The 26,944-nt window shown below is 45.7% G+C and overlaps 1 protein-coding gene across 1 annotated transcript in view; it reads right to left on the bottom strand.

Moving 5' to 3' along the window:
• The window catches only part of LOC126235089 (ATP-binding cassette sub-family C member 4-like), a 257,022-nt gene that overhangs the window by 187,354 nt on the left and 42,724 nt on the right, over positions 1-26,944 (bottom strand). Inside the window, exon 4 of the mRNA XM_049943823.1 lies at positions 11,231-11,435. Within this exon, the coding sequence (XP_049799780.1) occupies positions 11,231-11,435 (205 nt within the window). The remainder of the gene's footprint in view (positions 1-11,230; positions 11,436-26,944) is intronic.

Here is a 26,944-nt window from a genome sequence, read left to right as displayed (position 1 = left end):
AGCCTTTCGCTCCCTGTATTTTACCCCTGCCACCTTCAGAATTTGAAAGAGAGTATTCCAGTCAACAATGTCAAAAGCTTTCTCTAAGTCCACAAATGCTAGAAACGTGGGTTTACCTGCACTTAATGTAGCTTCTAAAATAAGTCGTAGAGACAGTTTTGCCTCACGTCTTCCCATATTTCTACGGAGTCCAAACTGATCATCTCCGAGGTCAGCTTCTACCAGTTTTTCCATTCGTCTGTAAAGAATTCGCGTTAGTATTTTGCATATGTGACTTATTAAACTGATAGTTCGGTAATTTTCACATCTGTCAACACCTGCTTTCTTTGGGATTGGAATTATTATATTCTTCTTGAAGTCTGAGGGTATTTCGCCTGTCTCATACATCTTGCTCACCAGATGGTAGAGTTTTGTCAGAACTGGCTCTCCCAAGGCTGTCAGTAGTTCTAATGGAATATCGTCTACTCCCGGGGCCTTGTTTCGACTTAGGTCTTTCAGTGCTCTATCAAACTCTTCACGCAATATCATATCTCCCATTTCATCTTCATCATCTTCCATTTCTATAACATTGCCCTCAAGTAAATCGCCCTTGTATAGACCCTCTATATACTCCTTCCACCTTTCTTCTTCCCTTCTTTGCTTAGAACTGGGTTTCCATCTGAGCTCTTGATATTCATACAAGTGATTCTCTTTTCTCCAAAGGTCTCTTTAATTTTCCTATAGGCAGTATCTATTTTACCCCTGGTGAGATAATCCTCTACATCCTTACATTTGTCCTCTAGCCATCCCTGCTTAGCCACTTTGTACTTCCTGTCGATCTCATTTTTTAGACGTTTGTATTCCTTTTTGCCTGCTTCATTTACTGCATTTTTATATTTTCTCCTTTCATCAATTAAATTCAATATTTCTTCTGTCACCCAAGGATTTCTACTAGCCCTCATCTTTTTACCTACTTGATCCTGTGCTGCCTTCACTACTTCATCCCTCAAAGCTATCCATTCTTCTTCTACTATATTTCTTTCCCCCATTCTTGACAATTATTCCCTTATGCTCTCCCTGAAACTCTGTACAACCTCTGGTTTAGTCAGTTTATCCAGGTCCCATCTCCTTAAATTCCCACCTTTTTGCAGTTTCTTCAGTTTTAATCTATAGTTCATAAGCAGTAGATTGTGGTCAGAGTCCACATCTGCCCTTGGAAATGTCTTACAATTTAAAACCTGGTTCCTAAATCTCTGTCTTGCCACTATATAATCTATCTGATACCTTCTAGTATCTCCAGGCTTCTTCCATGTATACAACCTTCTTTCATGATTCTTAAACCAAGTGTTAGCTATGATTAAGTTATGCTCTGCGCAAAATTCTACCAGGCGGCTTCCTCTTTCATTTGTTACCCACAATCCATTTTCATCTACTATGTTTCCTTCTCTCCCTTTTCCTACTCTTGATTTCCAGTCACCCATGACTATGAAATTTTCGTCTCCCTTCACTACCTGAATAATTTCTTTTATCTCATCATACATTTCATCAATTTCTTCGTCATCTGCAGAGCTAGTTGGCATATAAACTTGTACTATTGTAGTAGGCGTGGGCTTCGTGTCTGTCTTGGCCACAATAATGCGTTCACTATGCTGTTTGTAGTAGCTTACCCGTACTCCTATTTTTTTATTCATTTTTAAACCTACTCCTGCATTACCCCTATTTGATTTTGTATTTATAACCCTGTATTCACCTGACCAAAAGTCTTGTTCCTCCTGCCACCGATCTTCACTAATTCCCACTATATCCAACTTTAACCTATCCATTTCCCTTTTTAAAATTTGTAACCTATCTGCCCGACTAAGGGATCTGACATTCCACGCTCCGATCCGTGGAACGCCAGTTTTCTTTCTCGTGATAACGACGTCCTCCTGAGTAGTCCCCGCCCGGAGATCCGAATGGGGGACTATTTTACCTCCGGAATATTTTACCCAAGAGGACGCCATCATCATTTATCCATACAGTAGAGCTGCATGCCCTCGGGAAAAATTACGGCCGTAGTGTGCCCTTGCTTTCAGCCGTTCGCAGTACCAGCACAGCAAGGACGTTTTGGTTAGTGTTACAAGGCCAGATCAGTCAATCATCCAGACTGTTGCCCCTGCAACTACTGAAAAGGCTGCTGCCCCTCTTCAGGAACCATACGTTTGTGTGGCCTCTCAACAGATGTCCCTCCGTTGTGATTGCACCTACTGTACGGCCATCTGTATCGCTGAGGCACGCAAGCCTCCCCACCAACTGCAAGGTCTATGGTTCATGGGGGGAGGTTAATGATCATACTTATTGCGATATTAATATGGAAGTAGGAGACAATGCGCGAAATTAGAAAATGTTTGCAATGAAAGATAGGGGTCGCTATGATATTGCGTTTGGTGCATGTTACATAACGCATTGCTGTGTATTAAACGTAGCGAGCATATTGAATTTTTCTTTAGACCTGGATGGAGGTCTCTATCTGTCACCAATATCGAGAAAATTAATCTGTTGTAGCATACTCATTTGCCATGGCGCCGCGACAACGATGTAGCCAGAGGGTATACAGCTATATGGTTATTATGGAAAAGTTAATTATCCGCCCTGTTACTCCACAGTGCAATTGTGTCTGCACAGCATGTTGGTGAGGTGACACTGTGTAAACTCCGCTGTGTTACGGCAAAAGAAACAAATTTTAACACGGAAACGAGAGAAATGTGTAGGTTTTACTCAAAATTCGCCAATCGTGTCGCTTCTCTGATAGTTATAAATGTTTACCAAGGCAGGTGAAAATAGATCGCTGCATTTGCAGCGGAATTCTTTTTAGATACTAACCAAAGCAGAAGTGACAGAACTTTTTGAATGGTCATCATGCAAGGGTGGTCGTCGAGGGACTGCACTTAATATTTGGAAAAAATGTGAGCATTTCAGTTTAAAATGTCGCTTCCCCTCCAGCGGTCGGCATTTCCCCTACAGCGCCTGCCGGTAACCCTCACCACTACTGCCCTGCAGACGTTTATTCCTCATTTCCTTTTTACTGGTTGTTTTTGTCCCTGTACTTAGTTGTCTGGCTGTGATGCTGTAACAAACAAATCAGTTACAACTGCTTACCACCTCAGTCATTCTGTATGTGTCGATTCAGACTGTGGAGGTATCAAATCAAGATCAGTGATTCTGTGGAGTGGGAACACTCAAAGAGCGGAATAGAGCCCTATTATTCCCCCTGAAGAAGAACAGATCCGGTTCTTCCAGCGGTGTTATCGAAAGGCACGTGCCACGAGCGCTAAATGGCATCTTTCACGTAGCATTGCATTTCAAAAAAATATTCAGTAGGCTGTTCCAGCAACCTGCAGATACTGAATCATTCGAAACACAAACAGGGAAACAGGGCTTACAAGCCAGGTATGGAGGAGCGAGAGTGAAGGCGTCTAGAAGATGATGCTGAAAGAAATGTGCAGGGACGTGGAGCAGCTGTCTAATATCCACGCCAGCGGGTGATATCGATAGCGCTTCATAGGCGTTGCAACTTGTGAGTACAGAGCGTCACCAGAGGCTCGTTAGTCGGTGGCTGTGACTATGCCCCCATTGGCTTTCATTGCTTTGAATAAGTCTTCGGACAGCTGGGAAGGCTCCCTGCGCCGTTTTGTACCGTACTTTTTGCTTATGGCATTTCTGGGCAGCAAAGTACATTGCTCCTGTCCTCTGCTAGTAGTTTATATGAAGCAGTGCAGAATTTGCACTCACTCTGGGCCATAGTGATTTGTGTTTCAGTGATCTCTGTGCTCTCATAAATAAACACTACGGTTAACAAACGCACCTCGTTACTGCTACGCTACAGTTTAATCAGTGTCATAAATAATGTGGACAGTCAGACGCCACATTAGTGGCTGACTCGCAGTGTCTCATATGCAGGTAAAATGCCACGTGTCAGAGCTGTAAAGCGTCGTATAACAGTCGTCGATTCGGGGTATGGTGATTTGCCTTGCCCTTAACAGACAGGTCACTGCAGAAGCTTTGGGTATGTCTCATCCTAGTCTAGGTGAAGTGCTTACAACTGCTAAATCGTTTAAGGTTGCTTCGCCAGCTAAGCCTGCTTTTAAAAATGAATTCAAGTTTTTCAAATTGTCAGTCACCATCGCAAACAGTGGTTAACTAATGATTGCTACACATCATTCTCTAATTCTGCCTCTAAAACCGCCTATTCACAGCCTGACTTGTCAGTCGACCCCCCAGCCCCTACTAAGTAGGTCGCCAACCCATCTGACCGTTTTGGTACGCTGTGCCTATGTGACAGGCGCTACCTGTTTTGAGTGACGACGGGTTAGATGGTAGGCAGCCGTAAGGGCAAGCAGGTAGATGTCTGCCAGTGAGCCGAGCATGGACCTAAATGCTGTAAAGCTGCCCACAGGTGCACTCAGCTGAGGATGTCTGTTATTTGGTCAGCCTGTGTATGTTAATCAGGTGGGTCAGAAACACTCTCCCTCCTTAGCGTTGCATCATTCATCATGCACGCTGAAGAAACTCCAGTCCACTCTGGCCCTAACCGTGGCCCGCGGGCACAACAGAAGCTGTTACCCATATAATGAGGGACAATGTTAGGCCTGCAGCAAGTGTGGCCGCCCAGAAACTGTGTACAGCAAGCAGAAGGAAGGAAGAAACATTTGGGTTTAACGTCTGGTCAACACTGAGATCATTACAGTCAGAGCATAAGCTCGGATTATTTCAAGGATGGGGAAGGAAATGTCCTTTCAAAGGACCTGTCCTGTAATTTTCCTGTAGTGATTCAGGGAAATCACAGAAAATCTGAATTTGGATGGCCAGACAGAGATTTGAACCGCCATCCTCCTGAATGCGATTAACAATCAGCCCACCAGCAGCATGGTCAGCCGCAGTTAGAGTACACTGCTGTGATCTATTATCACCATGGCTGTGGAGCAGGAGGGCACCACGAAAGTTTACTTTGGACTTCACACTGTGGCTTGACAATCAATGGCTTGGTTTGTCTCCACAACGAAAAGCCCAGCGCCTGTCCTGGCCTACTGCTGTAGGCCATTCCTCTCCTCAGATAAATGTAGCTGGCAGCTAAGTACAAAACCACTGAACACATACTAACCAACTACTAACATGCACGGCTTACACACATTTACCTGCATGGGTTCACAGTAGAGGAGCAAGTTAATTTAATGTGCATTACCTTTTGCTGATCTTCATGCCCTGACCGCTTCTTGTAGGAAGATTTTTGAACTAACACATTTCTCTAAAGCCTTCTGAAGTGGCAAAATTTTGCTGAGCTCGCCTGCTTCTTTTTGCAGTTACTGAGGCTCTTCAGTCGAAACACGCAGGTCTTCTCGAGCAATGTGTTCTTTCCCAGGTTTCCACCAGGCAAGGGCAACGACTACGGTGGTCATTAAGAAACCGAACAGTTCATCACGTATTTGTAGTGATCTGAAGCCCACCATTAATTCGCCTAATGCTGATCACTACGCATTGTCTTACGTGGAGGGGTTGTTGGCTAAACTGGCCACGGGCCATTATAATTCCAAGACAGATTGAAAGAATGCGTATCTCCAGCTGCTGCTTGATGATGCTTCAAACAATTTACTAGTTTTAAGTATGCCACGCAGGTTATTCAGGTAAGGTCGCTTACCGCTTGGGGCTGAGGATGCATCCGCCATTTCTCAAAAGTACTTGTAACAACTGAGTCAATGTATTCCGCACTGTGTTAATTATTTGGACGAGATTATTACTAAGGAGTCGCCCCACATGAAAATCACAAGAAACTAGAATCCTTTTTTAAGCGGCTCCAGGAAAATGATTTACTCTGTCAATTGGAAAAGTGTAGTTTCCTTGCCGCCATCATCAAACACTTGCGTCACATTCTTAGTCATAACGATATCACACCTACGCACAACAGACGTATCCCACTTTGGCACTGCGGAAGTTTTGTCCCACAAGTTGTCAGATCGCTCTGAGAGCATAATCGACTGTCCCACCGAAACATTAAACACTACGCAGCTTATTTATTGCCAAATAGAGATGGAGGCTTTAGCCATTATTATTTGTGGGTTCAAGACATTTTATATATATTTGTATGGCAGAAAATTCTACCAATTGACTGACAACAAACCTTTGATTCCCTTGTTCGTGCATCGCTCTAAGCTCCCAGGCAAGACGACAAAGCGCTTGCACCGTTGGGTGTTGTTCTTAAGCGAATAGCACTACGAATCTTCTGCACCTGTGGTCTATGGCTAGCTAGCTTCTTTGATTAGTAATCAAACCGTCATGTGTTCCGTGTTCAACCCGCCACAGCTTAAATTTTGATTAATAGTCAGCTATTGGCGGTCGAAAAACTTCCGGCATAAGAAGTCACCCTCAATGTTCCAACGGCCTTGTCAAAGAAGGCTGAGGAGCGGACAGCGGTCCAGGGCACTCTTTTATCCTTGGGGTGGGAAACTGTCCATAAAGGCAGAAGAATCAGCAACGATTAAGGATATGAGGATGCAAAAGGCAATAGAAACCACCGCATTAAAGACACATAACGTGCATCCACAGCACGCGTGGTCTGTAATTGAAAAAGTGTATTGATGATCTGTCCACTGACAAAGGATTCTGGAATAGTACCCCATTCCGATCTCCAGAAGAGGATTGCCAGGGGGGTGGTGACCATGAGTGAAAGAGTGAATAATAAACGAAAGGATAGTGTTCGATGTGTGGAATGTCAGAAGCTTGAATGTGGTAGGGAAGCTAGAGAATCTAAAAAGCGAAATGCAAAGGCTCAATCTAGATGTAGTAGGTGTCATTGAAGTAATATGGAAAGGAAAGGATTTCTGGGCAGATGAGTATAGGGTAATATCAACTGCAGCAGAAAATGATATAACGGGAGTAAGATCCGTTATGAATAAAAGGTAGGGCAAAGAACGTGTTACAATGAACAGTTCAGTGATAGTGTTGTTCTTGTCAGAATCGACAGCAAACCCACACCTACAAAGATAGATCAGGTATACATGCCGATGTCGCAAGCTGACGATGAAGAGATAGATAAAGTATATGCGGATATTGAAAGGATAGTACAGTACATAAAGGGAAATGAAAATCTAATATTCATGGGGTGCTGGAATGCAGTTGTATGGGAAACAGTAGAAGAAAAGGTTACAGGAGAATTTGGGCTTGGAACAAGGAATGAGAGAGGAGAAAGACCAATTGAGTTCTGTCATAAATTTCAGCTAGTAATAGCGAATACTCTGTACAAAAATCACAAGAAGAGGAGGTATACTTGGAAAAGGCCGGGATATACGGGAAGATTTCAATTAGATTACATCATGGTCAGACAGAGATTCCGAAATCAGATACTGGATTGTAAGGCGTACCCACGAGCAGATGTAGATTCAGATCACAATATAGTAGCGATGAAGAGTAGGCTGAAGCTTAAGACATTAGTCAGGGAGAATCAATACTCAAAGAAGTGAGATGCAGAAGTACCAAGGGATGACGAGACACGCTTGAACTCTCTAAGGCTTTAGACACAGCAATAAGGAATAGCTCAGTAGGCAGTACAGTTGAAGAGGAATGGACATCTCTGAAAAGGGCAGTCACAGAAGTTGGAAAGAAAAACATAAATATAAAGAAGGTACGTGTGAATAAACCATGCGTAACATAAGAAGTATTAAAGTTGATCGATGAAAGAAGAAAATATAAAAATGTTCTGGGAACTTCAGGAATACAGAACTACGATATCTACAATATGTACAAGGGCCAAGAGGGAATAATAAGAGTGGACGACTACGAACGAAACGCTCAGACTAAAGAGGGTGTGAGACAAGGATGTTTTCTTTCCCCCCTACTGTTCGATCTGAACATCGAAGAAGCAATGATGAAAATAAAAGATAGGTTCATGAGAGGAATTAAAATTCTGGGTGAAGGAATACCAATTATACGATTTGCTGGTGGCTTTGCTATCCTGAGTGAAAGTGAAGAAGAATTACATTATCTGCTGAATGGAATGAACAATCTAATAAGTACACAATATGGACTGAGAGAAATCGAAGAAAGAGGAATCTAATGAGAAGTAACAAAAATGAGATCAGTGAGAAACTTAACATCGGTACTGATGGTCAAGAAGTAGATGAAGTTAAGGAATTCTGATGCCTTGGCTACAAAATAACCAATGAAGTCGAAGCAAGGAGGACATCAAAAGCAGACCAGCACTGGCAAAGAGGTAATTCCTAGCCAAGAAAAGTCTACTAGTATCAAACATAGGCCATAATTCGAGGAGGAAATATCTGAGAATGTACGTCTGAAACACAGCATTGTATGGTAGTGAAATGTGGACTGTGGGAAATCCGGAATAGAAGAGAATCGAAGGATTTCACATGAGGTGTAACAGGAGAATGTTATAAATTAGGTGGACTGGTAAGGTAGGGAATGAGGAGGTTGTGCGCAGAATCAGAGAGGAACGGGATATTTAGGGAACACTGACAAGGAGAAGGGACAGGATGACAGGACTGCTGTTAATACTTCAGGGAATGACTTACTTGCTACTAGAGGGACCTGTAGATGGCAAAACCCGTAGAGGAAGACAGATTAGAATACATACAGCAAATAATTGAGGATGTAGGTTGCAAGTGCTAATCTGAGACGAAGAAGTTGGCACAGGAGAGGAATTCGTGGCGGCCGCATGAACTAGTCAGAAAACTGATGACCCTCCAAAAAAAACCTTACGAAATCCATTTCCTCTCACGGCCCAACGCACAAGTGCACATGCTCTGTCCCGCCTCCATGACAGGGAATTTGATTGCCAGGAAAGTGTTTGCTTCACAATCCTTAACGAATGCCAACTGATGGCACGCTAGGTAGCCTTGGCGCAATTGCATGACCAGTCCTGCAAAATGTTTTGTCAGCAGCCCAGAGAGGCTGGCTGGAGTATAATTCCTGCCAGGTCGTCCCAAGTTTTGTAATTGTTTCGCACTGCCTGAACACCGCAATTGATCTCTTAATGCTGGCCACGGAGAGTCTGATTCCCTGGTGATCACCCAGACCCTGCTCTGGCCCCGCAGCCTCCAGTTACCGGTCTGACATTGATATTGACATTGAAAGTGTGTGCTACTTTTTTCGCGCCTGCTCCCTGAACCAGGCATCCCCATTACCAAATTTCTCGCCATGGCCCTGCCCTGGTCACCAGTGGGAAAGGGACGATGTCGATTCGCTGGGGCTTTTCAGGGAGCTATGTGGCTGCTGCTAATGTACGACCTCGGGGATACCCTCTGGAACTTCCCATTCTGGCACATGTTCTGTGCATACCGCTTCTGGTACTATCCGTCCCTTGAAGGGATCTGCACCATTGAAGACACATTCGAATATGACTATATGCTAGCGAAATATATATCCACCTCTGTCAACAGGATAATACCAGCTGAAATCCTGAAGGGGGATCGACAACGGACCCTGTTAGACTTCCTGTGTCCTATACACTGCGCTTATCCTGTCCACAGGCGTGCCTATTCACAGGTGACCTGTGTCTGGACATGTACATTCAGCCAAGGTGGACCCAAGGGGTCAACATAGGATGTAGGAGGCGATAGCTGTTTGATGTCATGACAGGAGATATCCTCTTGAACAATCACCACGACCAGCCCAGACTGGACACCAGGGTTGCCACCAGCTAGGATTCTCACCATCTCCACATGCCTCCTGGACCTTGGTATGAGCACTGTCCCTGTCCCCCTCACTCGCTAGCAGGTGGATAAGGAGATCATGGTTTGTGGAGTCTATGGAGACCGTCCCTCTCCCCTTACCTTCTTCACTCCAGTGGCACCACACCAGTTTATTGCAGAGGGGATGCCACCACTTCCACCACAACTGCAGCATTTGACGTGGCTCCCTGACTGAGTCGATCCTGAGCTGATGGTACTTGGTCTGCTCTCCCTCCCACACCACTGACACTTGCATGGGCCAAGACATTCTCGTCCGTGTGTGCCAATTTCAGGGAGGAGGGTCTTAATAAACCCACCAATAGAAATATATAGTGGGTGGGATGTGCTACAACTCAAGGGTGCAGAGCACCACCAGAGATGCAGAACGTGAGTCACGTGGGCTGAGCTGCTGACAGCAACAGGCAAGCAAGCAACTGTGGCTCAGTGTTGTACAGTATATAGCATGTGCTGTTCCCAATCACACCTAGCTTCTATGTGGATACTGACCCGATTGTGGACTTTGACTTGGTGGTATTTGTTCAGTGCTTCATTCACTACTTGGATTTGTTCATGACGTACACGTTAGCATCAAGTGCTGAATACGTTACAGTCAGAGTATTAGGTACAAGCACAGCCATTTAGTTATGACCAATGTACATCAACAGAAAGACAACCTACACGACAGAGTATTAACCTTTGTCGACGAATCTATGCTTACTTTCAGAAATACTGGACGTGTACAGTGCCTTTTTTTTTTACCATCACTACTTCCTGTACGATTATGGGACACTGTTGTTTTAATAACACTCTGATGCACGGTCTGATGGCCTGTTAGCCGTCTTGTCCACGAGTGACTGCCCAAGACATTTAACACACAAAGTGACATTATAACGCAAACAGTAATATCCACGGTAATTCCTGGACAATATCACGCAAAAACGAACATTATCTAAGGCTGATGGCAATAGCTACTGTACTTTATCTTCAGAGGTTTACTTGCACCTGTTGATGATGAGTCAGATGCGCTGCTTCACTCTGTTGACGTAAATGAATGTCTAAAACCATACTCCACCGTGAAAATTATTTTAATGTAGAGAGAGTATTTTGTGCAGGCAACTACGGTGTGTGCTGTAAAGGGAATGTAATGTATACTGACAGAATGTACTTCAGTGTTACTAAAAATTATTTCATTTTCACTGTCGAAAACAATAAGTCGTATATTAGTGATAAAAGGAAAGATAAACTAAATAATCTGCTCAACGTCAGAAATGTGAGAGTAGAGAAGAAATCGACAGGCGAAAAATTGTCCCAATCTGTCTCAGAAATTGGAAATTTGAGGTAAGTTCCTGTGGGACCAAATTGGTTAGATCATCGGTCCCTAGGCTTACACACTACTTAATATAACTTACGCTAAGGACAACACATACACCCATGCCCGAAGGGGGATTCGAGCCTCCGACGGAGGGAACCGCGCTAACCGTGGCAAGGCGCCATAGATGGCGCGATTATCCCAAGCGGCCCTTTCTCAGACTTACCTTTCTATAAATTAGAGAGCAGCAGGCAACCCTCACTCTCATGCCGACGTAGGTAGTCAGCATGTTGTAGTGGTGCTGGCAGAACATCATCACGAAGTTGATGACTACCATCAGGCTGGCGTATAGGTAGGCTTCCTGCTGCGAAATGTCGCTGTCTGGGCTGAAGTATTGAATAACCATCCCCAGGAGCAACGGCTGCGCGACTCTGTATTAAATAAAGGTAAAAGTAAAGAGCGGAAAGAAGCTTCGGCATCTTACCTATATCCAGCCACTGATGATAATTACAAGAGGAAAAAATATTCAGCACACTTTTTAATTGATGGTGACTCAATATATCACTCTATCACAATATTAAGTGTGACTACTGAAACGCCATTAGAGGCTACAGATGACATTATAAAGCACGATCTAAATAAAAACGTCCAAAGTAAAATAAGAGAAGTCGAGGAAGAGCCACATTGGTTTAATAGTATCATTCGGATAGTGTGAAAACAGAGACTACTACTCTGTCGTTACAAACGATAATGCAGAGAACTGGTAGAGGAAGTTCAATGGCAAACTGCGCATCCGTTTGAACAGGTATGTGTAAAGTGTATTACAATCCCCGTTCACCCCCCGGTGAAAAATCTATCAAAATACTAGAAAATTCTGGCAATACCTAGAGTCAATAAATTGAATCCAACATTCAGTTCAATCTCTCGTGGATCTGTCTGACTTTAAGAATGAACAAAGCAGACAGAAAGGCGATATACTAAATTCCACATTTAAAAATGTATTTGCGTAATGAAAGCGTACAAGCGGCGCACACTCTCACGAATGAAAGATGCTGAAACAAACACCTTTGTTACTGAACAGCGGTTGAGAGAACAAGGTATCACACCCTGAAATAGCTATTAGAATTTACATAGAATACTCTGTGGGATTAGCACCCTCTTCTAGGTCATAACCGTTAAAAAGATAACGTTAACAGGGATACCAGATACTGACATTTCACTTACTGTGCACATACAGTATAATAGTAAGTTTACATAACCAAATTTCTGGATGATTTGATAGTAGACAGACGGTGATATTTAGTAGACAAAGATGGCACCTCTGGCAGAAACAGTCCCTCAACTCGGCTGGGCATAGAGCCGAACGGAGTGTACATGACAGATGTGGATCTTTCATTCCACAGTGCTTCGTTTCTTTGTCAGGGTTCATCAGTCGTAACAGCTGGCGAGAGGTGGAGAGCCAGTGTCACGGCAGCCCGTGGCCAGATGTACTGAATGCGTCGGAGATCAGTTCTGCTCAGGGGAACAGTTGAACATCAACTATATAGGTGAATGTCAGGACACAATGCGTGGCAAGCGGTCTTGAATTATCTTGTTGCAAGATAAGATGGAGTTGTCGAAGATATGACACGAACACTCGGCTTGACAGGTCAGAAATGCAAAAGCCGGAGTGGTCGTGCTGTGTACCCAATGGCACCCCGTACTATCGCGTCGGGCATTGGGCCTGCCTGACGATGACGAACCTAACGTGGCAACGCTCGCTCTCCTAGGAGCCTTCGCACATTCAGACATCCATCGTGACGTTGCACGCAGAGCCGGGACTCGTCTGAAAAGATGACGTGACGCCACTGCAGTGTTGTTGGGCGCCTCTCTCTCTGCTACCGTATCAAGGAAGTTGCAACAATGGTCGCTGTGCTGACATGACAGTCCGTCGTGCTCCAAAATCAGTCGCGCTGTCGGTGTGCACACTTGCCTCGATGCAAATCATGTCTTTTCACAACTCAAGGTACGTAAAGTGGTTGGATGATGCCGCATGGTGGAACGAACAATATATCTGTCCGCTCGGGTGCTAGTTCCGTGGGGCCGTCGATATCCTGCAACGCGTATAGCATAATCCTCCCCAACACAATGATATCATACTCGTATGCTAGTCGTAGGATCCAACCGAACAACATGAGCAGCAGTATTACGGAGTAAGTTCCAAATTACCACAAATTATCACAGTTCAGTTCAAAATGGTTCAAATGGCTCGGAGCATTATGTGACTTAATATCTATGGTCATCAGTCCCCTAGAACTTAGAACTACTCAAACCTAACTAACCTAAGGATATTACACAACACGCAGTCATCACGAGGCAGAGAAAATCCCTAACCCCGACGGGAATCGAACCCGGGAACCCAGGAGTGGGAAGCGAGAACGCTACCGCACGACCACGAGCTGCGAACAACACAGTTCAGTTCCTACACGTGCTGGTAGACTGTTCCGTGAGTCATTAAACGTTTTTCTCGCAAACAAATAACATTCATATGAGAGTCTGAGAAACACATAGCGTCATTTTTCCTTATAGATAGAAAGTAGATGGTGTTACTCCTATCTGTTTTGTGCGGTTTTGCGGAACTCCTTATCGTTTGAATGTGCAAACGAGTAGTACACTTTATGCCAAACTGACGTTTGTTGCAAGCTGTGTCCATGGCGTTCCAATTTTAATGGTCAGTAGTGAAAGTATAGACGCTCTCTTTCATCAAATAGCCCGTGTGTCTGGAGAAGAGTCCAAATAGCACTGATAACAGCAGTGGCAAATATCGCAACAGAGAAAGAGCTTAATATACATTAAGCCCTTTCTTCACTCCTCTTCCGAGGAGACATATAGCATCAGGTCTTCGACTGGAACTTTTGGAAGACTTCGTAAAAATGCAAATTTCCCTACCAACAAAAGCAAGAACCGCAATGAGTGAGAACAGTCTGGAAATTAACGTTGTATCAGCACGTTACCTGGAAGAAGCGGACATAAACCTCTGATGTATTAAACTCTGATGTCTGTAATTTGTATATAATTTTGAAAATAACTGTACACTTAGCAATAAACTGTCTTAACAAACTTAAAGAAATCTCTTAAAGTAATAAAGACAAAAAATGCAGTTCAAAAACTCCTCTCAATATCCACCTGTTGGAGGGCCCTAGGGCATATTTGAAGATCGACAATCGTGATGTTCCAGGATGAAACGATTTCTCTCAAAGACGGAGAACGAGTTAAAAAAAAAAAAAGAAATCCCACGCTTGCAAGACATCTCGGTTTATTCACATACTATACCCATCAAATAGTAGATAGAGGCGAGTAAGTAGTTTCTGTCTTTCTAGACTTCCGAAAGCCGTTCTACACAGTTCCATATAGTGGACTCATAACCACGATAAAAACCATCAGATAGCTTCCAACTCAGAGTGTAACATGATGAATACTTGTCTAATAGAATCCAGTATGTTATACTGGGCGGTGAAAGGTCAGCCGAAACGAAGTTAACAGGACGCGTGCCCAAACGTAGTGTCGTAAGTCCACTAATGTTCAAAATATGTATATATAAACTGTGTATCAGACTGGGTCGGCATCATTTTCAGATTGCTTACTGATGAGGTTGTTATCTACATGAAAATTCGTCGTTTGACATTAATGATAAGACGTTGAAAAACTGGGACACAATTTCTATTTAAAGTAATGAATTAAAATTCTCTTGTAATGTACGTAAAAACAATACATTGTTCGTAACAAGAAGAAATAACCCTGCAGCACCCCACTACGTAAACATCTCAAATGTTCAGCGGTAGTAGTAAAAATTGATAGGAAATGGACCAAATAAGTAAAATATACAGTAGGGCAGGCAAATTGAAGTCTTAGGTTTAGTTGGAAAGGCTTTAGTGAAGAAAATACCTCCAAGACTGCAGTAGGACGTGATCTAGAGTACTCCTGCAGCATTCTGAATTCTTATCATCTAGACATGACAGCAGCCATCGATAAAATCAGAGGGGCGCTGGATAGCAGCTGTTTGATGTAATCTGTACTAAAGGATAACAGAGATGCAGTGGTAACTAACAGAGGAACTTTACAGCAAAGACGACCTTCTCGTGAAATCTTTTTGGCTAAGTTTAGAGAACAATTACCAAGGGAAGACCGTGCCACAGTTATAATGCCATCATCATATGCCTCATTTAGTGATCGTAAGAGTAATAGATATAAGGATTGTTGGCTTTTAAATAATCACTTTTCCCTTCCTCATCAAACAGGAAAAGACACAACTACCACCAAGCACTGCACAGCATGTTGGCCACGTAACTCTAGATGCAGTAGTGACTACATCCCTCATGAGGTACTTTCTTTTTCATCTTGAAATTCTGTCTAGTATATACAGTCATCAGGAAAACCAAAATTGTCATTTCTACAAAAAGAAGTGTGGAACGTAAAATCACATAGGTGGGCCATATGCTGAAGAATTCTTCTCGGCTTATAGGCCGAGTGGTGGCGTAGTCTTGACGCAACGTTTCGATGAGTTTCGTACCCATCATCTTCTGGCGAAGTGTCGGGATGCTGCTCAGCCACTCTCATCTAATACTTTCCCCTCTTTGGGGAAGTGTGTGGGGTTTTTACTCCACTGTGTACTTGTGTGTGTGGTTATTTTTTGTAATTTTTGTGTGTCTTCGAAATGTGATGATTGTTCTGTGTGTGTCTGGTACTTACCTGAGGTTGGCGAGATGATTGATAATATGGAGGAGGGAGGAGGATTAGGAATTGGATACAGGAATTTTCTCTTCGACTTAGTCGTCGAAGATCGTCATTGGGCATTTGCGCTTGTCGCCGGACATGTCATACAGACCTAGGGAGTGGATGAGGACGTTTCCTGATCTGGAAGAGCTTTCATAGAAGGCCCTTGCCAGATCTTGGAAACGCTCTTTCACGAGTGGGATTTCAGCTGCGGTATGCGGATCATCGATAGGGAATCCCAAGGGTAGATGAAGTGCCCTCCTGAGAGCACAGTTCTGCAAACTCTGGAGTTTGTCCAGGTGCTGCTTTGCTGCGTATGCAGACAGGGTATGGATATTCCATTACTGGCTGTATCTGGGCCTGATAGACATTCACTCGTGCAGAGTAAGGAAGGGAGCCAGTTGAGTTGAGGACTGGGTTTAGGATGGGCATTCTGGTGTAGACCTTCCTGAGGACCTCGTCTATTGGGGTTTCCACGTAAGACAAGAGTCCAAGGTTATACCAAGGTACTTGGTGGTTCTGCGCCAGGGGAGTTGGGTTCCGTTTAGGTGAGGGTGAATGTGGATGGTGGGGGGGGGGGGGGGGGCTTGAGGAGGTCCGCGTCTTCCGAGCCTACGGCTGTCAGCATAGCCTGCGTCTTTTCAGAGTTGATGGTGATGTGCCAGCGATGGCCCCAAGTTTCTGTGTCATCTAAAGCCCTTTGTAGCTTACGGATGACCAGGTCCTTGTTCGCATTTCGAGTGTAGAAGGCTGTGTCATCTTCGTACTGCGCTGTGTGCATGCACCAGGTGGGCTGTTGGAGTGTCTACAGTGTACAGACTGTACAAAACGGGCTCCAGAACCGATCCCTGTGGCACCCCAGCATGAATACGCCTTTTGGTAGAGATGGCAGTTTCTACTTTTACAGAGAAAGTTCTACCCGTGGGGTAGCTTTTGATCTGTTTAACTATGCTCCCGCAGAACCCTTGTGTGTATAACTTGTAGAGTAGCACTCTATGCCATACTAAGTCGAAGGGTTTGGCTACGTCTAGCAACACTATCCCCCAGTAGTCTCTGTGGTTGAAGCCCTATGTGGCTGCTTCATCCACTCTCATGATCTGTTGTGGGGCAGAGTGGTTCTGCTGGAATTCAAATTGGAAATCCGGCAAAAGTTGCTCTCTGGTAATATGTTCCTGTATGGGCGCTCGTAGATCTTGTTGAGAGTTGGCAAGAGACTAATCGGCCTGTAGAGCTATTGGACTAGAGGGCCTTTCCCTGGTTTGTGTATCGCGACCACTTCCACGTGTTTCCAACAAGTTGGGAATTCGCGGTAACGAGTAATCTCGTTGAAGACGTTCGCGAGGTGTGTGATCGCCGAGGGTGGGAGGTTTTTAACTAACTGATTGGAGGCACTGTCATGTCCTGGCACCTTTTTTGTGCAGAGGGACCTATCTACTTTTGCCACGTCTTCAAGGGCGAAAAGCGTGGGATCGTCCTCTGGGTCCTCCTCAGCATTGAGGAAGACAGCCAGTTGACGATGGACTGCCTATTCATGTTCTTCATCCTGAAGTTCTGCCGCTTGAAACTGCTTCTCGAAGGAGTCGGCGAGGACGCTGGCCTTTTCAGCGTGGCTGTAGGCCAGACCCCGCTCGCCATGCAGTGGTGGCATCCTATCGCTTTTATTTATTTATTTATTTATTTATTTATTTTGTGAATTACTTGGTTGCTTGCCATAGTGTGTGATGGTCTACTTTGAGAGCTGTGAGGCTGTTTTGCCATTGCTGGTTTCTGTGCTCATTGAGCGCTGCCTTCAGCTCTCTCTGTAGACGATTGAGCAGCGTCCTGGTGGCCTGATCTCTGATGATCTTCCACTCTTTTGCCACCCTGATCTTATGTCGAATTTGAACTAGCAATTGTTCCGGGAGCTGTATTTGCGGGGGCGGCGGCACGTCCCTTTTCGGGGGTTGGCCTCTTCCGCTGCCTGCAAGATGGAATCTGTTAGGTCTTGTAGCGCTTATTCTATTGTTTCGGCAGTATATGGCGGAGCGCGAGCGATATCAGAGGCGACAGTTTCTCGGTATCGCCCCCAATCTGTGCGTTTGTAGGACGACTGGTACCGTGGGAGTGCTAACTATTCTCATACACCGACCTCTAGAATCACTGGGTTGTGGTCGGAGGACATTATGTTGATTGTCCTTGTGGCTAAAAACCCCACGATCCTCCTAGTGAGGGTTATGTCTAACACGTCGGGCCTACCTCCAATTTTTGAAAAATGTGTTGGCTCAACTGAACCCCATGTTTCGAAGTGATGGTCACGTGCTAGTCGTTGCAGTTTGGCCCCTGCTCTGGAAGTTACTCTAGAGTTCCAATACGGGTGTTTGGCATTGAAGTCGCCTGCTATTATGAGTTTGCCTTCAATTTGCCCTAGAGCAGCTACGTTCCTGTCGTCTATTTCGACTCGTGGGTGTCAGTAGAAAGCAACTACTGTTAAGGGTTTAGTGGCAGTGGTCACTTCCACCGCCACTGCTTCGATTTTATTGGTAGCTAGTAAGAATACCTGGTGGTGGGGGATCCTTCTTTTTACGTATACGGCCACTCCTCCACCTTGGATTGGCCTGTCTTTATGGTAGCTAACGTAGTTGGGAACTGTCGCTTTTATTCCCGGTTTTAGATGGGTTTCCCTCATCATCCATATTTCGATGGAGAACTCCTTCATAAGTTCTGTGAACTCGACCTCTTGAATAATAATGCTGTCTGCGTTAAAGACGCACATTGTGATGCCTTGGATATTTGGTCGTCTATCAATGATGGGGTTTTGAAACTACTGAGGAAATCGCGGAGGATAGCGCCTGTTGGACTGCTGCCTGAAGGGCAACGAAACTCTGAGTGTTCTGCTTCTGGCCCTTCCTGAATTCCGTCATCATTTCCATGACGAGGTTCATGGTCCTGACTATAATGCGTAATAATTGATTCTAGGGGTGGACTGAGTGTGGGGTTCCCTAGAGGTTCCTCCATCTTCATGGACCTGGTTGTGTCTTTCCCGATGTTGTTCTTGTGAATGCGTTTGATGTGGTGGTGATAGGGCTACGTTTCCACGGCTTCTCAGTGGGGAAACCAGTTCCGCGTATGTTGCCCTTGGTGTGTCTGGTCTTTGTTTTACCCAAGCCTTGTCCATGTTGGTTGTGTTTTGTTTCTCTGTGTGACTGGATGGAGTGGTGGTGTCTTTGCGCCTTTTGCCTCCTGTGGGTGTCTTTTGTGGTCCTCACAGACTTGGTAACCTGCTGTGTGGTTTTTGCCACACAGCACGCACCTTATTTGCGGGTCCATGGGTTTTAGTGTACAGGAGCTCATGTCATGGGCCTCGGCGCTCTTTCTGCATTTTATTGCCATGGTGCAGTGGGTGGCGATGTGATTTAGGCCCTGACACTTGAAGCACTGCACAGTCTTGTTTTTGCGATGCATTGGCTATGTGGTGACAGCCACAGCCAGGATCAATTTTATCTCCCTTTTGTTCTGGAGAATATCTGGCAGTGTGACCCGGAATAGGGGCTACTTGCTTTCCACTTTGCCCATCTGCTGGACGGCCTTGACGACGAACCCCTGGGCATTCAAGTCTGTTTTGATTCCCTGGGGGGAAAGTCGTTTTGGGAGGTCTCTGATAAAAATATTCTTGTTTCGTGTTTTTGTTGTGGGGAAAGTGTTGTGGTGAAAAGTGTTTTGACTGTATATTAGTCTTCTAGTGTGTGTAGTGTTATTTTTATTTTGTCATCACCGGCAGGTTTTGTCTTGAAACTGCCTCCCCTGATTTTACCATCTCGAAGAGTTCCTCGTAATTCTGACGAAACTCTGCGACAATCGGAGGGAAGATGATGGGTGACGTGTTTCTGTGTTTGTGTTTCTGTTGTGTTGTTCTGTGTTGTCTCTGGCTCATCAGCCACCGCCTGAAACCTGTTCGGAATTGGTTCTACTCCCTGGGCCACCGGAAGCCTCGGCTGCCAAGAGGTTTTCTTCAGAAATAGTTCAAATGGCTCTGAGCACTATGGGACTTAACATATGAGGTCATCAGTCCCCCAGAACTTAGAACTACTTAAACCTAACTAACCTAAGGACATCACACACATCCATGCCCGAGGCAGGATTCGAACCTGCGACCATAGCAGTTGCGCGGTTCCGTTCCCGTCCAGGGCGATGTTTTCCTGGTTCTCTCCCAGGGCGACAACAGGTGCTGTCGGGGGAGCGGGCTCCTCAGAGGGTGAGGGAGTTGTCTTACTCTTGGAGTGGCTATCCTTGCGGCCCTTCCTTGCACAGCGCTGTTTGGATGAAGTGGACTTGTGTGGGGGGGAGGGGGATTTTAGTTATTTGGATCAGGTGGAGGTCTGGGTCGATGCAGTAGGTTTGGGGAGGATTTCGATCGACTGACAGATCATCTGCTTGCCTTTGTTCAGGGATGCTATGTAGTTTGGCAGGTTGTTGGTGACATTGGCAATCAGGAGCGGACTTAGGACAAGGGGAGGAGAGGCGGATCGCAAGTACTGACTATATATGTCGATGTCGGCGTTTTGTGTGTTACAGCGTTAGGTGTTTTTCTCGCAATGTCCGAAGTGGAAAAAGGGGCTGCTGCCAGGGAGGTGCCAGTTACAGCCATCACTGTCACCGTTAGGCTTCTGGCTGCATTGCTGGTCCTATTGCGCTGATGGAGGCGGAGGTCTGGAAGGCGGCGGCGGAAACCTTCTCTTTGGTTCTGCGGCCGGCTTCCTGGTCCTGGCCCACAATTTCCCTAACCTTGTGGGGAGCAGAGCCTGGCTCTGCGGCAACTGAGAAGCTCCAAACGGCTGGCGACGCGGCCTGCGGCAACAACAAGACGCGCCTTCTGTCAACACCGGTAGACCGCTTCGACCCCAAGGCACCAATGGAGCTGGACATACCGACAAAACAACAGGGAACACGACAATCCTGCTGTCAGGTGACACCAAATAAAGTATCCTGCCCGCCGTAATTGCTTAGCTAACGTTGTTGGGAACTGTCGCTTTTCGGCATGCAGTGTACTACATCTCGTATAGCTGCTTAGCTAACGAACTTGGGAACTGTCGCTTTTCGCGGTGCTGCTCACTCACTCACTCACTCACTCTCATCTGATACTTTCCCCTCTTTGGGGAAGTGTTTTGACGAGTTTGCAGCCTTGCAGCTTTTACTCCACTTGCTACTTCTGTGTGTGTTTATTTCTGTGATTTTGGTTGTCTGTGTGATGTGATGATTGTTCTGTATGTGTCTGGTACTTGCCTGGGGTTGGTGAGATGATTGGTATTATGGGGGAGGGAAGAGGATCAGGAATTGGATGTAGGGATTTTCTCTTCTACTTAGTCATCGAAATCCGTTATTGAGAGTTTGTGCCTATCACAGGACATGTCATACCGACCTAAGGAGCGGTTGAGGACATTTCCTGACCTGGAAGACCTTTCATAAAAGGCCCTTGCCAGATCTTGGAAGTGCTCTTTTAGGAGTGGGATTTCACCATCGGCGTGCAGATCGTCAATAGTGAATCTGAGGGGTAGGCGCAATGCCCTCCTGATGGCGCGGTTCTGCAGCCTCTGGAGTTTGTCCAGGTGCTGCTTCGCTGCGTATCCGCAGACAGGGCATGCATATTCCATTACTGGCTGTATCTGGGCCTTATATACGTTCACACCCACAGAGCAGGGAAGGGAAGTGGTTGAGTTGAGGATTGGTTATTGGATGGACATTCTGGCACAGACCTTCCTGACGACCTCGTCTATGTGGGGTTTCCACGTAAGACGAGAGTCCCAGGTAACGCCAAGGTACTTGGCGGCTCTGCGCCAGAGGATTTGGGTTCCGTTTAGGTGAAGGTGGAGGTGGGGGGGGGGGGGCGTTGAGGAGTCCGCGCCTTCCGAGCCTACAGGTGATCAGCATTGCCTGCATCTTTTCAGAATTGATGGTGATGCGCCAGCGATGGGACCAAGTTTCTGTGCCATCTAAAACCCTTGGTAGCCTATGGATGACCAGGTCCTTAGTCGCATTTCTTGTGTAGAAGGCTGTGTCGTCTGCGTACTGCGCTGTGTGCACCAGGGTGGCTGTTGGAGTGTCCACAGTGTACAGACTGTACAAAACGGGCCCCTGGACCGACCCCTGTGGCACCCCAGCACGAATACGCCTTTTGGTGGAGGTGGCTTTTTCTACTTTGACAGAGAAATACCTATTCGTGAGATAGCTTTTGATCTGCTTAACTATGCTCCTGGGGACCCCTTCTGTGTATAACTTGTAGAGTAGCCCTCTATGCCATATGGAGTTGAAGGGTTTGGCTATGACTAGTAGCACTATCCCGCAGTAGCCTCTGTGGCTGAAGCTCTCTGTGGCTGCTTCAAAAACCCTCATGATCTGTTGTGGGGCAGAGTGGTTCTGCCGGAATCCGAATTGAAATTCCAGCAGAAGTTGCTCTCTGGTAATATGTTCCTGTGTGGGTTTTAGCAAGAGGTGCTCATATATCATGCTGAGAGTTGCCGAGAGGCTAATCGCCCTGTAGTGCTGTGGTAATAGAGGGTCTTTTCCTGGTTTGTGTATCGCGACCACTTCCGCGTGTTTCGAGAAAGCTGGGAACTCGCAGTAACGAGTAATCTCGTTGAAGACGTTCGCGAGGTGTGTGATCGCCGAGGGTGGGAGGTTTTTAACTAATTGATTGGAGACACTATCGCATCGTGGTGCCTTTTTTGTGGTGAGAGACCTAATTACTTTTGCCACGTCCTTGGGGGGCGAAAAGCGTGGGTTCGTCCTCTGGGTCCTCCTCAGCATTGAGGAAGACAGCCAGTTGACGACGGATACCTCTTCGTGCGCTTCATCCTGGGGTTCTGTTGCTTTAAACTGCTTCTCGAAGGAGTCGGCGAGGGCGCTGGCCTTGTGGGCCATGCAGTGGTGGCATCCTAGCGATTTTTTTGTGAATCACTTGGTTGTTTGCCATAGTGTGTGATGGTCTACTTTGAGAGCTGTGAGGCTGTTTAGAAATTGCTGGTTTCTGTGCTCATAAGCTCTCTCTGTAGATGATTGAGCAGCCACCTGGTGGCCTGATCTCTGATGATCTTCCACTCTTTTGCCTCTTTGTTCTTATGTCGAATTTGAGCTAGCAAATGTTCCGGTAGCTGTATTTGCGGGGGCGGCCCGACCCTTTGAGGGGGCGTGGCATCTTCCGTTTCTTGCAAGTTGGAACTTGTTAGCTTGTTCTACTGTTTCTACCGGCCGGAATGGCCGAGCGGTTCTATGCGCTACAGTCTGGAACCCCGCGACCTCTACGGTTGCAGGTTCGAATCCTGCCTCGGCTATGGATGTGTGTGACGTCCTTAGGTTAGTTAGGTTTACGTAGTTCTAAGTTCTAGGCGACTGATGACCACAGCAGTTGTGGAGCTCGTTTATGTGCGTTCTCCAAGTCAGTCGTTCGTCTAAAGTGACCCCCAGGTATTTCCTGTTTTTTTTTTTCCATGGATTTTCGCGCCTATGGAGCCTGTGTGTTATGTTCTCTCGGCGACGGTGTGCAATGGATCGTTTGCCTTTTCTCTGAGTCATCATGATCGCTTGTGTCTTATCACTGTTAACTATTATCCTCCACTTCTTGGCCGATGTCTCTGTGTTGTTGAGAAGGTTTTGTAGTCTGCGTGTTGCTAGTGATCTGTTAGTGCTGGTGGCAAAAAAGGCCGTGTCATCAGCATACTGGGCTGTATGGGTCTGTGGGACGGTCAGTGTGTCAGCTGTGTACAGTCTGTACAACACAGGGCCTAACACCGAGCCCTGTGAGACACCAGCCCGTATGCCGCGTGTGGTCGACTTGGCAGTGCCTACTTTGACACGGAAGGTGCGATTAGCTAGGTAGCTGTGCAGTAGCTTAGCGACTTGGCGGGGGAACCATAATGCGTAAAGTTTGTAGGGTAGTCCAGTGTGCCACACACTGTCGAATGCCTTGGCAACATTGAGTAGCACTGTTGTTGTTGTTGTTGTCTTCAGTTCTGAGACTGGTTTGATGCAGCTCTCCATGCTACTCTATCCTGTGCAAGCTTCTTCATCTCCCAGTACTTAGTGCAACCTACATCCTTCTGAATCTGCTTAGTGTATTCATCTCTTGGTCTCCCTCTACAATTTTTACCCTCCACGCTGCCCTCCAATGCTAAATTTGTGATTCCCATGTCCTACCAACAGGTCCCTTCTTCTTGTCAAGTTGTGCCACAAACTCCTCTTCTCCCCAATTCTATTCAATACCTCCTCATTAGATATGTGATTTAACCATCTAATCTTCAGCATTTTTCTGTAGCACCACATTTCGAAAGCTTCTATTCTCTTCTTGTCCAAACTATTTATCGTCCATCTTTCACTTCCATACATGGCTACACTCCATACAAATACTTTCAGAAACGACTTCCTAACACTTAAATCGATACGCGATGTTAACAAATTTCTCTTCTTCAGAAACGCTTTCCTTGCCATTGCCAGTCTACATTTTATATCCTCTCTACTTCGACCATCATCAGTTATTTTGCTCCCCAAATAGCAAAACTCCTTTACTACTTTAAGTGTCTCATTTCCTAATCTAATTCCCTCAGCATCACCCGACTTAATTTGACTACATTCCATTATCCTCGTTTTGCTTTTGTTGATGTTCATCTTATATCCTCCTTTCAAGACACTGTCCATTCCGTTCAACTGCTCTTCCAAGTCCTTTGCTGTCTCCGACAGAATTACAATGTCATCGGCGAAGCTCAACGTTTTTAATTCTTCTCCATGGACTTTCATACCTACTCCGAATGTTTCTTTTGTTTCCTTTACTGCTTGCTCAATATACAGATTGAATAACATCGGGGAGAGGCTACAACCCTGTCTCACTCCCTTCCCAACCGCTGCTTCCCTTTCGTGCCCCTCGACTCTTATAACTGCCATCTGCTTTCTGTACAAATAGTAAATGGCCTTTCGCTCCCTGTATTTCACCCCTGCCACTTTTAGAATTTGAAAGAGAGTATTCCCGTCAACATTGTTAAAAGCTTTCTCTAAGTCTACAAATGCTAGAAATGTAAGTTTGCATTTTCTTAATCTAGCTTCTAAGATAAGGCGTAGGGTCAGTATTGCCTCACGTGTTCCAACATTTCTACGGAATCCAAACTGATCTTCCCCGAGGTCGGCTTCTACCAGTTTTTCCATTCGTCTGTAAAGAATTCGCGTTAGTATTTTGCAGCTGTGACTTATTAAACTGATAGTTCGGTAATTTTCACATCTGTCAACGCCTGCTTTCTTTGGGATTGGAATTATTATATTCTTCTTGAAGTCTGAGGGTATTTCGCCTGTCTCATACATCTTGCTCACCAGATGGTAGAGCTTTGTCAGGACTGGCTCTCCCAAGGCCGTCAGTAGTTCTAATGGATTGTTGTCTACTCCCGGGGCCTTGTTTCGACTCAGATCTTTCAGTGCTCTGTCAAACTCTTCACGCAGTATCGTATCTCCCATTTCATCTTCATCTACATCCTCTTCCATTTCCATAATATTGTCCTCAAGTACATCGCCCTTGTATGGACCCTCTATATACTCCTTCCACATTTCTGCTTTCCCCCCTTTTCCTTAGAACTGGGTTTCCATCTGAGCTCTTGATATTCATACAAGTGGCTCTCTTTTCTCCAAAGGTCTCTTTAATTTTCCTGTAGGCTGTATCTATCTTACCCCTAGTGAGATAAGCCTCTACATCCTTACATTTGTCCTCTAGCCATCCCTGCTTAGACATTTGGCACTTCCTGTCGATCTCATTTTTGAGACGTTTGTATTCCTTTTTGCCTGCTTCATTTATTGCATTTTTATATTTTCTCCTTTCATCAATTAAATTCAATACATCTTCTGTCACCCAAGGATTTCTACTAGCCCTCGTCTTTTTACCCACTTGATCGTCTGCTGCCTTCACTACTTCATCCCTCAAAGCTACCCATTCTTCTTCTACTGTATTTCTTTCCACCATTCTTGTCAATTGTTCCCTAATGCTCTCCCTGAAACTCTGTACAACCTCTGGTTTAGTCAGTTTATCCAGGTCCCATCTCCTTAAATTCCCACCTTTTTGCAGTTTCTTCAGTTTTAATCTACAGTTCATAACGAATAGATTGTGGTCAGAGTCCACATCTGCCCCTGGAAATGTCTTACAATTTTAAAACCTGGTTCCTAAATCTCTGTCTTACCATTATATAATCTATCTGATACCTTCTAGTATCTCCAGGATTCTTCCATGTATACAACTGAGTAACACTTGGCCTCAGTAACCTTTGCGGTTGAAGGCTTCTATGGCGTCTTCGACTACTCTCATAAGTTGTGGTGTTGCTGAGTGTTTGTTGCGAAATCCGAACTGGAATTGGGGGTGCATTTCTTCTCTACGTATGTATCTTTCGATGTGAAACAATAGGAACCGCTCCTAAAGTTTACTGAGAGTGGGGAGTAAACTTATGGGGCGGTGCTGCTGGGGAAAGAAGGGGTCTTTTCCAGGCTTAGCGATCGCGATCACTTCCACGTATTTCCACTGCTTCGGGAATTTTTGTGTTCGCGTGATCCCATTAAATATTTCCGTCAGTCTTTGTATCCCTAGCTGGGGCAGGTGTTTTAGCAGGTCGTTGGTCGGGAGGTATTGACCTGGGGCTTTCCAGCGAGGTGCTGTGTTCTGCATATCTATATAGCTCCTTGGCCGTCGTCCGCTTCTGTAGGCCAGTCAATCACGTTCCTCCGGAAAGGGGTACCGCGTCGGTGGTGGTGGTGGGGGGTGGGGGAGCGGGCGGAGTGGATCGGCGTCGAGCCCCAGTGGCTATCCAATCTGTCTGCGGACGCCGCTGCCTTCAGATCGGAGCGCTCCTGACGTATTTTGTCAACTGCGGGATTCCACGCTGCATTGAGCTGAAAACCGCTATCCCTGTTTACTAAATTGTTATGCAGACATATCTCCACTGCCTACTGCCTCTTTGAAGATAGAGTCCCCCCAGCACCACCGATGCGGTACCCTCTTTCAGAGGAACGTGATTGGCCGGCCTACAGAAGCGGACGACGGCCATGCACCTATAAAGATATGCAGAACATAGAATCCCGACGCGATGATGCTGTCGCCAACGCAGTTGCCGCTCTCAAATCTGCCACTACAGAGGAGGGGCTGCGCTTCGGGCTGGGGTGGACGAGGTGCGCCTTCAGCTCGTGCAGCTCCTCG

The sequence above is a fragment of the Schistocerca nitens genome, chromosome 2 (assembly GCF_023898315.1).
Source record: "Schistocerca nitens isolate TAMUIC-IGC-003100 chromosome 2, iqSchNite1.1, whole genome shotgun sequence".
Lineage (NCBI taxonomy): Eukaryota > Metazoa > Arthropoda > Insecta > Orthoptera > Acrididae > Schistocerca > Schistocerca nitens.
The sequence above is the reverse complement of the archived record's forward strand: the minus strand, read 5'-3'. Positions and strand labels throughout refer to the sequence as shown.